Genomic DNA, 12,106 nt, shown 5'->3' with positions numbered 1-12,106 from the left:
CCATTTTTGGCGACCCAGCCCTAAAACAAGCCCCTGGACTCCTTGCAGGCTGGACCAAAACCCCCGGACCTGCCTCCATGGAACAATGACGCCTAAGCACTCAATTAGCCCTCCCAGTACCAAAGACTTACAATCAGACCGACAGACAGACAAATAACAGAGGCATGTCGCCAGCCCCAGCACAGGACATCCCCTTTCCGGGCAGGCACAATATAATCCACAGCATCGAAATGCCAATTTCTATCCGGAGCCTCGCAAAGCCAAAATCCATGCATGCGTGCTCCATCATGCAACCCGATCTGTACTCGGTGCGCCCGGCGCCCCCTATAATCAGTGAGTTATAATAACCACAATATCTCTGGCACCCAACTCGTGATACCACAATTTAATCCACGTTACTTGCATCTCTTCATCCTCACAAATGTCCTCCATTTAACGTGACTCAAATCCATCTCAAATCCCCACCGCTCGGCCCGGTTAAATTAAATTCCAAGCGTACTGACGCTTCCACAACAACAAAAACTCGATATTCTCTGTCCACTAATTATGTACATGATTTTGGTTTTACCCACAATATAATGTCCCGATATTCTCCAGATTTAAGTCCTATATATCCTGTCGTTAAAGCAACACCCTGTAGACTGACTCCGCCTGTCGTTCTTCCAAGGTTAGTGAATTACCTCTGACCTTTCCCTTGCATATCTCGAACAAAGGTCAACTAAACTTTAAAAGGTCAAACTTCGAATTGGTCAACACAAATGCATCGATGCATCTTCCAGCCGCCACTCCGCACTGTACCTTACTGTATGAACAAGACTTCCTGTTGGAACTTGGCTCCGGAAATTAATTACTCTGTCTTGAAATCGTTTATTTTAGCCATCTTAAATAAATCCATCCATCTATCCATCTTATAAATCCATCTTAAATAAAAATCCATCTTATAAGTAACGTATTCGTCCTGTGACATTGCCTGGCATATATGTCGCAGCCGGCCACTATTCCGACATGGCTCGTCTGACATGAACGTCCGACATCCAGCAAAGTCGAAATGACCCACAATGCATTTGGGCACACATCCTCCTCTGAGAGTGGGCGAGTTATCGCCAGCACTCTGAGCAAATCTCATACAGCACACCCGTGACTCGCGGCTCGCTCGGCTCCTGTCTGAACACACAATATCCCTCTACCCAAACTTCCACGGAGCCGCACGGCGGAAACACAGGTTTGTACCACACTTTAGTTAAACGAACATTGCCAGGATTCTCGGATAGACGTTTAATTTCACAACACACATGACAAAAATCCGATTTAAATTCAGAGATCGCCGATCGACCTGGCACAACCATTTCAACGCGACGACGCCACGCCGCCCCCCGTCTTGGCGCGCACCCTCGTGCCTCCACACGAATCCCAACACTCCCTGCACGCCGCTCTATTCGCGTTCGCGGCGGGGTTTACCTCGCGTTGGGACATGCAGTCGGCTGTCATAACAAAGTGCGAAAAGCTGTCATAACAAATCTGCGACCTGACATGTGAGCTGTCAGAACATTGAGCTGTCAGAACTCATCCCTAGCTAACAGGATCTCCGACGCTTGACCTCTCTGACCCAAAATGCACTATATGACACCAATTCCAAAGGTGAGCTGCCTCAGCGATACATCCCACACATACAATACACAATATCTGCCATTGAATGAACTCTTCGATTCAAGTAAAACACACATATTGATTCGAATTCTGCAACCATCTCCAAGAAACCGCTTCATATCAACAGTAAATCGACAAGGGCACTCCGGGTGCTTTCCTGACCCGATTTATATCAATTCGCTTCCCAAACAACTCCCAAACAGATGAAAATCCGGACTCAGTTCAGGACCTCGCCTGTTCTCTCGGATAGACGCTAAAATGGACATTCCCGGCCTGAATTTCCCGCACGTCGAGCAGATCACTTACAAAGCTTCACACCGAAACCCTCTGCTTTGCATATGTCATACAGACAAACACATTGGCCAGACACACACGTCAATTAACATCCCAATATACATTCATTCCTCATTCATATACGAGTGAGTCTCCCATTCTTCGCGCGAAACTCAGATCGACTCAAATCATGCCTTTCTCCAGCCACTCCCAAACAATCTTTGCTCATTCATGTTACGTCTCTCATTCAAGGAAAAGGATTTTTGGGACTGGTTGGACGGGGGGTGGGTTGAGGTGAAAAAAAAGAAGGGAAGGCAGGGCGGGGTGTTGGGGTGTTGCCTAGAGCCCTGGGACTGAGCTCAGGTCTTGGGGGGGTGGGGCGTCTTGGTCTGGTATCTGGTCCAGCGGCATCACTCGCTGATTTACTTGTTTAACTACCTCCTTAATTGTTTTGTCCTGAACTTTGCTTCCTGAACTTGCTTCCTTTGGCTCTGAAGCTTCAAATTCCTACAATGCAGCTCCTGCTTCAATTTTCAATATTTCAAAACCTAACCTGTCCTTCTCACCCTGTGGCCACCTGGCCCATTTCCTGTGAGCTTATTTATTTTCTCTTGTCCACCAGATCCTGGCCTGCTTTATCTGGACCTCTTGTCTAGAACTTAGTCTAGAGCTTCCTGGCTTGACCTCGTAGTTGTCACTACCTTCTTGTCAAACCTACCTGGTACCTACGCATTTCACCCTTCCTGGCCATGTCCCTTTGGCCGTCTAAGTTAACCACAGCCCTCCTTCCCTGGCATGCAATGGCATACCCCATCTTGTCTCTGGGCTGTTCCTTCCTGGAGAGTTCTCGGCCTGGCTCGACCTATATGGCTGTCCGACCTCACTTTCCCCCCTTCCCTTGTACCGAACGTTATCTTCACCGATATCCTGCGCAAATCCTTTTACTGGCCATGTTCCTATGGCCTTCTATGTTCCTATGGCCTTCTATCTAAGTTTAGCCACAGCCCTTCGTTCCCTGGCATGCAATGGCATACCCCATCTTGTCTCTGGGCTGTTCCTTCCTGGAAAAATCTTGGCCACCTGGTTTCAGCCTATATGGCTGTCCGACCTCATTTTCCCCTCCTGGTGCTAACTGTAACTTTAAGCTTACTGTTAAGTCCTTACTTGTATCCTTACTTGTTTATCCTGGCTTTAACAAAGCTACGTCATTCTGAGGCCTAAATGAGCCTTTACTTACAATTTCTGTTCGAGTGCAGACAGCGCGGAAGACAAGGAGACTGAACCCGCTCGAAGGAGGAAGGTACGAATTTGGAATAATAGCCCTCTGATATAAAACAACTCCCACCTTTAATCAAATCAACGTGCCGGCGCCGGCCTCAGGTCAGCCTTCCTCCTGTCCCTCGGGCTCCGTTTCCCGTCCTCCGCGTCTGTTGACATCCCACTCCTGACACCATCTGTGAAGAATCAGCTCTTCGTTTGCAAAAGAAGTCCACAATAGCCTGGAATGGCGCAGTTTATTAAAGCCAACTTATACAGATCCGGAGGAGACAAGACATCTACAGCAAGCTACAGCAAGAACATGCCAAGTCAAGCCTTCCTGAAAACACATTGATTCTCATTCACTTATATACGAATACGATTATCAGAAAATCTCCGAGAGAACGAAGCGACTGGCGAGAGTCCCTCCCACCGTTATCATTCGGGGGAGTCAGCCCTTCCTTATCATTTGGACCAAATGTTTCTCTGGGCTCCGAGAAAACAGAAATGTAACTCACAAAGAGGAGAGTGTATGCTTAGCCAAACAAACCCATATATTTTATGGGTTTGTGTACATGAGTAATCCAAAGCATGTTTATACAGAGTCATGCGTTGCTGTGATTAAAACAAAATATATATGGTTAACGATCATGTCATTCTACTAGCATTACGCAAAAACAAGCGCATGTGGGCGTGGTTTTACGACCAGCCTCGAAAAAAGCACACGTATACAATTTGTTCAGCATGACCTCAGCGAGCCTTTTCTCATCCAAAACTAAAACGAAGCAAAAACCCTTTATTAACTTTATGAAATAGCATTTTTAGACAACATTTAAATCATAACACATTAGCAACCAACGTCTATAACTGAACTTTAGGCAATAACAAATCTACTACTTGACATATATATATATATATATATATATATATATATATATATATATATGTATATACACAATTTATGTACAGGATATATATATACACACACACAGTTTATATACAGTATATGTACAGTATATATATATATATATATATATATAAACCACCTTTAGAGGCCATTTTTCCCCGCAAAGTGGGGGTTGGCCTTTTTCGGGCACCGTGGTTGTTATTGTTTTTTGGTCCCCATTTTGAAGCAATATTTTACGGCCGGATGCCCTTCCTGCCGCCAACCCTGTTTGTCGCCTTTTACGATTGTACGATTTTACGATATATATATATATATATATATATATATATATATATATATATACGTACATATATATATGTGTATATATGACTGAAATAGTGCCCTCTGGTGGTGTGTGTGCTTTGGTGTTCCAGAGAAAGTATCACTTTGTGGAAATTTCGCCAATTTAAGTTGCTCACCAAAGTTGCGCTGACGTTAGTTTATGACAATGTAGAAAAGGGGTTTTCTTATTGACTATAAAATGTACACATACAGGAGAGATTCTCACTCACATTCTTTGTTACGTGCTTTTGGGTGTGTCAGAGGAATGTGCTTGAGCAGAAAGTTGAGGAAAAAGAGCAGCAGAATATGGTGCTGAAGCTGCAGTTTCAGCGGTTTAAGCAGGAGGTAAGAAAAGCGGTGGGAACAATAGTTATTTTCCTTTTATCAATTGCTCAGTCTTCCTGTTTTTATGATGATGTAATTCTGATACATCATCTGTGCTCTTAATTTCCAGGTCCCAGGGCAAGACCATCTTAATGGGGACAACTCCAACTCTTTCATGCCTTTCAGGTAAGGCAAAATAATTCAGAAAAATTCGTGTCAAACACATTATTAATGCCACAGCTTTGATATATTTTGTTTGATATGCCATCTTAAAAATGGAATACTAGCGTAGAATAATGCCTGTCAGCAATCTGATCATTGAAGGATAATACAGCAATTACATCATAAATTAAACAGCCAATCACTGCAAAGTTTATTTTATTTTTTTGTTTTTTTTTTGTTCCTCCTCCGTCAAACTCTCAACCAATCAACGGTGAGAATGTTTGATGTTTAATCACACCGCTTTTCACAGTGCACATAAAAATTGAGCATATTGCTTTAGATATACAGTCACGTGAAAAAGTAAGTACACCCCATGTAAAGTTTTGACTTTTTCAACATATTTCAACATCCAGCTATTTGATCTTCATTTCAACAATATTGATAGATAAAGGTGATATAATATAACTGGAGCTTCCAGGGAAGCAGAACTCAACTGAACTGACTGGACAACTTTAAAGTAGGCCAGTTGTCTGTACTAGATTTGACTTAAATGAAAAGCCAACAACCTTGTGTAATAATTTTAGACCTGGTGTTGGCTTAGCGGTTTGGGTGCCGGCTTGGGATCCTAGGATCCTGGGTTCGAATCGCGGTCGATCGCTGAATTAACACCAGGGGGGTTGACTCAGCCTGTCATCCTTCCGAGGTCGGTAAATTGAGTACCAGCTTGCTGGGATGAATGATCACGGTGTGTACCCCGATTTAGAATAGGTACACCGTATCCCTGCGCATCGTAAGAGGCGACCAAGGGTTGGCGTCAGGAAGGGCATCCGGCCATAAAAACCATTGCCTCAAACAGGGAACCATGATTGTCATGGGGCCCGCAAGGCTAACCCCTGCTCTAGAGGGGAAAATGGCCTTAAAACGATAATTCATTCATTCATTCTTGTGTAATAATTTTAAGGTCCTTGTATCCTTATACTTGTCCTTGTTTTACAATTGATACAATGTTACACTTTGCAACAATGTTGCAGAATACCTGTGGACGCCAGAGTGTTAACGTCGTTTTCATGACCAAAAATAAAATGGTCACCTAAGTCCGCCATTTTTCAACGGATCGGGCTGAAATGTAAAACTGGTCCTTGGGGTAAGGATGCTGCATGTCAAGTTTGATCGGAATCGGTTGATATTTGTGGACGCTGGAGTGTTAACGTCGAAAAGTTAACAGACGACAGACGACAGACGATGGACGCCGGAGGGTTCAGTATGTGATGAACTCAACTGGACGGTAGTCCAGTTGAGTTAACAAATATCATGAAATATTTACATTTTGTAGTCCATTGTATAATTTAAATAAACATAAATGCAAATTTCGCATGTGGAAAAAGTAAGTACACCCCATGAGATGTTTTTAAAATCTTTTTAACTCAACTGGACTAACGTCCAGTTGAGTTCATCACATACTGAACCTTCCGGCGTCCATCGCCGTCATCTGTCGTCCGTTAACTTTTCGACGTTAACACTCCAGCGTCTACAAATACCAACCGATTCTGATATAAGACAGGTTCCTCCAAGATCCTCTCTAACGATGTTCTAATCATTTGCACCTGAGCTGGTGCACCTGATTCTAATTTTAGGTATTTGAAGTAGTGATAAATGTAGGGGTGTACTTACTTTTTCCACATGCTAAATTTGCATTTATGTTTATTTAAATTATACAATGGACTACAAAATGTAAATGTTTCATGATATTTGTTATACTAGGGCGTGCCCGTACGTGGGTGCAAAAAAACATGCGTGCAAACAACAACAACAAAAAAAAAACTTTGAAACCACGTGGCAGTAACGACCACAGAACCCCCCCCCTCTATTTACATGAAATGGTTTGGTCCATTCGCAAAGCCAAAGCGAACGGCTTGCGAGTACGGTAGAACCCCCCCCCCCTCTATTTACATGAAATGGTTTGGTCCATTCGCAAAGCCAAAGCGAACGGCTTGCGAGTACGGTGACAATCCCCCCCCTCTATTTACATGAAATGGTTTGGTCCATTCGCAAAGCCAAAGCGAACGGCTTGCGGAGTTTGGTAAATAAATCGCCATAGCTCGGTAACTACTTCTCCGATTAATATGAAACCTTGAAAAGGCACATCCTCAGGTCCCCAGCAATATACCTGGCAAGTTTCAAGTATATCGGACCCGTGGTTGTCGAGAAACAGCGGTCCACAGACAAACACACAGACACACACACATACACACACACACAGAGAGATTACTGGAATTATAGATAGATTATATCACCTTTATCTATCAATATTGTTGAAATGAAGATCAAATAGCTGTATGTTGAAATATGTTGAAAAAGTCAAAACTTTACATGGGGTGTACTTGCTTTTTCACGTGACTGTATCACTAGAAAGCATCTGAAAATGCAAAGCCTGTCCATGTCAGTTTGTATTTTTTAGTTTAAACATTTGTCCACATCCGTATCAGACGTTTTCGTCTTCTTCCATATGCTCAAAATAACGAAAACAGTTTGAAAAAAAAAAAAAAAAGAAAATTGATGTTACCTTTTGACCAAGTTATTAATTTCCCATCTCATTATTCTCATAATAAAGTTTTGTTGAAAATTTGAAGACAAAACTCAAATGGTATATTGAAATTTCAGGTCAATTGGATGAAAATTGATGATTTTATGTGACACTGACCTTTGACCTTTTGACAAAATTATTAATTTGCCTTCTCCGTATTACCATAATAACGCTTTGGTGAAAATTTGATGACAATAGATCAAATAGTAAAAAAAGGTTACGGCCCGGACAGAGACACACACACACACACACACACACACACACACACACACACACACACACACACACACACACACACACACGTGATTGTAAAACCCCATCTCCTGCTGTGCATGGGTCAGGTTAATAACATGTCAAAATAAGACAGCATCCATATTTACTTCACAAAGTTTAAACATTTTGATTAAATGAATGTATGTAAAATTATTTTGCCAAACCGAATGTTTATTTTCCACAAAATGATAAAACAGATGGGGTTGATACTTATTGTCTGACTACATATTAACAGTGTTCTTTTTATTGCTCGATTATGTTGCAGAACGCACAGCAAAGGAAATTCCTACCCTCTGCTACGACTCACGGGGATAAACGAGTGAAACCGACCGCCGCCCTGGGCATTCCGCCATCGAAGACCACAGAGCATACCGTGCTGCCTACTGTGGGTTTTCATGGACACAGCTAATACTCGCCTGGGCCTTTTTCTATAAGTTTATTTGCATTCCTGACATGGTTGTTTCTAAATAGTCATTAGTTATGAAAGGGAAATTTCATGAAGTAAATGAATACTTGCGTAAACGCACAAGGAATGTGACTTTATGCTGCATCGCAATTTTAAATCCTGAGAAATACAGGAAGAATAATGTTCAGCACACTATGGCATGACCCTAACCACAGAATGGTTGTTTGATAAACAGCTGACATTTGAGTACCGTACCTATAATTTTACATCACATCGATACAAGCACTTCATATATGCTTTTTAATCCACACTACTTGTCATATATATTCACTATACACACACGAGGAATGTAATTATGTTAGATATCAGGAAATATGTAGCATTCCCATTTTATTTTGTACTTGCAAATTGATGTTCTCAATGATGAAAAATGACATGTACATCTCATGTTTGCATGTGTCTGAGGCTCAAATAGCAGGTCAAGGACATGAGGAGACATAAATGTACTTTTACATGGATTACAACAATAATTGTAAACAACTGATAGATCAACACAGTTTATACCATTTGAACTTGGTGTATTGGTCGGAGTTACGCACTAAAATGGAAATGCTAGAAATGCTAGAAAAGGCCATATTGACTAAACAGTTCAAAACAAGTATGAATGATCGTTTTAAGGCCATTTTCCCCGCCAGAGCGGGGGCTAGCCTTGCGGGCCCCATGACAATCATGGTTCCCTGTTTGAGGCAATGGTTTTATGGCCGGATGCCCTTCCTGACGCCAACCCTTGGTCACGCTCTTACGATGCGCAGGGATACGGTGTACCTATTCTAAACCGGGGTACACCGTGATCATTCATCCCAGCAAGCTGGTACTCAATTTGCCGACCTCGGAAGGATGACAGGCTGAGTCAACCCCCCTGGCGTTAATTCAGCGATCGCCCGGGATTCGAACCCAGGATCCGAGGATCCCAAGCCGGCACCCTAACCGCTAAGCCAACACCAGGCTTATTTCAAAACAAGTATCCGAGCACATAATGTGTGCATTTACTTATTTGGTCGTTTGACATCCCGAACATGGATATTATGTTATCATATTCTGCAACACCCCGAACGTTTTATTCGGAGCATATATTACTCGATTCCAATAGTGAAACCTCTGGCCAATGCAATCATTTTATCATCCATTGAGGGTGAGTCTGTAAGTGAAGGAAAATCAGAAAGGTGGAAATATAAAGTGCATTTAAATCCTTTATTCACTAAGTAAGCAAATTATACTACCACCTCTCACATTTAATCCCAACAAAGCACGAGTAGCAGTAATATGCAGTTTTTATCCCTCCTTTTCACCATTTCCTGATATCAAGGGATTTTTATACCCCGATTCTTACCCTGATACGCCAAATTATTAGTTTTGGCCAATAGTTTACGGAACCAACATTTACCAAATACCCAAAGCGTTACTGCAGACTATACTCCCTCTACATGAGCCAGATGCAGTATTACCTGCAATGATGAGACAACTTTGGGGGAGGAGGGGTCCCTGGATCCCTGGTCCCTGGTCCCTGGAGGGGTGGATGGATGGGAGAAGTGAAAACGATATCTTGAGAAATCAAAAATCGAAAGTTTAGCATTTGGTCTGAAAGATAGTCGTTTTAAACATGAATGTTATGAACACTTTATGGGCCTTGTCGTATTACTTAAGAATAATAAAGGATTGACGAATAGTCACTAGTCAGGGTATATTTAATTCTTTGAAAAATATTAGGTAATTAAAAATTAATCAAGTACTTCAAATGGAGTAAAATAAGAGCATCAAGTTTATGATGATTTATAGCAGAATGATTTGATGGGTGGCTTCAATGAATGGGCAGAATTATGACTTAAGTCGATAAGCAGATGCAAGGATGGATTATGTAAGTAGTTCCGATAATTAGATGGACAGCACTGACTGGGTTAAAGGATGGAGAATGAATTGATGAAATGAATGACCAAATGATGGTGGATGAAGAAAGTTTGATTGACTGGATTTAAAATATGGATTGTATGACTTGGAAAAACGTTTTCAGATAAATTGTGCAATCAAAAGAAATGGATAAATCGGTTGGATTGATACCTTGTATTAATTAAATAAGCACGTAAAGTTTAAAGTTTGAGAGGGCGAGGGGCGAGGGTCCGGAGAGAGTTGATTGAATGTTCGCGTCACTGGAATACGCACAGCAAAGGAATGCACGAAGGGAAAAGAAATGGATTGACTTGTGTGAAAATCAAAAGACTGATCCAGGGACTGTAGTTAAACAGGAGATGGATGGATTCACATTGATGTCAATGCATTTGAATAATTTAACGAATGTATTGAACGTGTTTATAGATGAAATAGTTGGCTTAAATGAATGTATGACTGGAGGTATAAGATGGAGAGTAGAGTATCATTGAAGCTGCGCAAGCCCTTGGAAGTTTAAAAGAAAAAAGGCAAAAGCAATTTCTGCACGAACCCTGAAAAAGAACCTGGATGATTGGCCATCCATCTATGATGGTTCAACAGTAAGTCCATGGAAGTTAAAAATGTTATCGATGAGTTAAAAGGATACAATTTTATAAAGTATTGTTATTACTAGGGCGTGCCCGTACTATATATATATCTAAAATTATATCCCCCCCCTCTATTTACATGAAATGGTTTGGTCCATTCGCAAAGCCAAAGCGAACGGCTTGCGAGTACGGTGACAATCCCCCCCCTCTATTTACATGAAATGGTTTGGTCCATTCGCAAAGCCAAAGCGAACGGCTTGCGAGTACGGTGACAATCCCCCCCCTCTATTTACATGAAATGGTTTGGTCCATTCGCAAAGCCAAAGCGAACGGCTTGTGGAGTTTGGTAAATAAATCGCCATAGCTCGGTAACTACTTCTCCGATTAATATGAAACCTTGAAAAGGCACATCCTCAGGTCCCCAGCAATATACCTGGCAAGTTTCAAGTATATCGGACCCGTGGTTGTCGAGAAACAGCGGTCACAGACAAACACACAGACACACACACAGACACACAGAGATTACTGGAATTATAGATAGATGTTGAAAATTTAAGAGGATTTTTTTTTTTTTTAAGAAAAAGAAGTGCTGTTTGTAATACATACCTTGTTCAAGGTAGTAACTTGCTTTTTATGGCAGATTATGAACTGGATGATTGCCCTTTGTATTATGTATGTACCTTTTTTTACCCACCCCTCCAACCAAGTCACACTTCGCACATTTTACCAACACAAACTTAAATGCCACAATTGGTACAAAACTCATTAATTCTTCTTCTGTGTTACCTTTGGTCACCTTACACATACATCAGAACCCGAAAGCTTCAAGAACCTCACAAATGCAATTTCAAAAAATAAAAGCTCAAAAATACTGAATTTTTATTGCATCACCTTCATCTTCAAAATGTGTTTACGGTTTGTTCCTATACGATCAAACATGTTTGCCTGTTTGTCTGTGTCACCATTTTTCCTCACAGATGGCCAAATGGTTCTTCGTCAAACTTTTCGAGTTTCATCACTGACTCTTGGAGGAGTGTTTTAGGGAAAAAAAGTTTTTGACAAAAAAAAAAAAGTTGGATTTTTGGGGATTTTTTTGTTTTTTAATCACTCTACCGTGCCAAGCCTTTGTAGATATGTGAAAGGTAATATGAAATGACCTCCGACCCCATTTCTTAGTGGTCTTAGTGGTTTATGTGGTCTTACTGGATATAGTGAAATGTTTAAACCCCCACAAAAAAAGAGAAATTTTTTTTGGGGATTTTTTCAACATGCAGGGTACCCCTCCCTGCTAGTTCTCGATCATCTTGTTTTCAATAGGCTTCATCAGACTGATTATCCTGCATCAACGAATGCAGTTCAGTCTTTACTTGACTAACTTATGCTTCCTTTTTCACCTTCACCCATCTCAGAATGCAGCAGAT

General features: G+C 41.5%; 1 protein-coding gene across 1 annotated transcript in view; it reads left to right on the top strand.

Annotated features, from left to right (window-relative positions):
• Positions 1 to 11,561, top strand: part of LOC137420669 (uncharacterized) — a 100,253-nt gene extending 88,692 nt beyond the window's left edge. Inside the window, exons 11-13 of the mRNA XM_078772429.1 lie at positions 4,667 to 4,750; positions 4,860 to 4,915; positions 8,014 to 11,561. Of these exons, the coding sequence (XP_078628555.1) occupies positions 4,667 to 4,750; positions 4,860 to 4,915; positions 8,014 to 8,071 (198 nt within the window). The 3' untranslated portion in view covers positions 8,072 to 11,561. The remainder of the gene's footprint in view (positions 1 to 4,666; positions 4,751 to 4,859; positions 4,916 to 8,013) is intronic.
• The last annotated feature ends 545 nt before the right edge of the window (positions 11,562 to 12,106 follow it).

Source organism: Myxine glutinosa, chromosome 2 (assembly GCF_964187855.1).
Source record: "Myxine glutinosa chromosome 2, kmMyxGlut1.1, whole genome shotgun sequence".
NCBI classification, from domain to species: Eukaryota; Metazoa; Chordata; class Myxini; order Myxiniformes; family Myxinidae; genus Myxine; species Myxine glutinosa.
The sequence above is the reverse complement of the archived record's forward strand: the minus strand, read 5'-3'. Positions and strand labels throughout refer to the sequence as shown.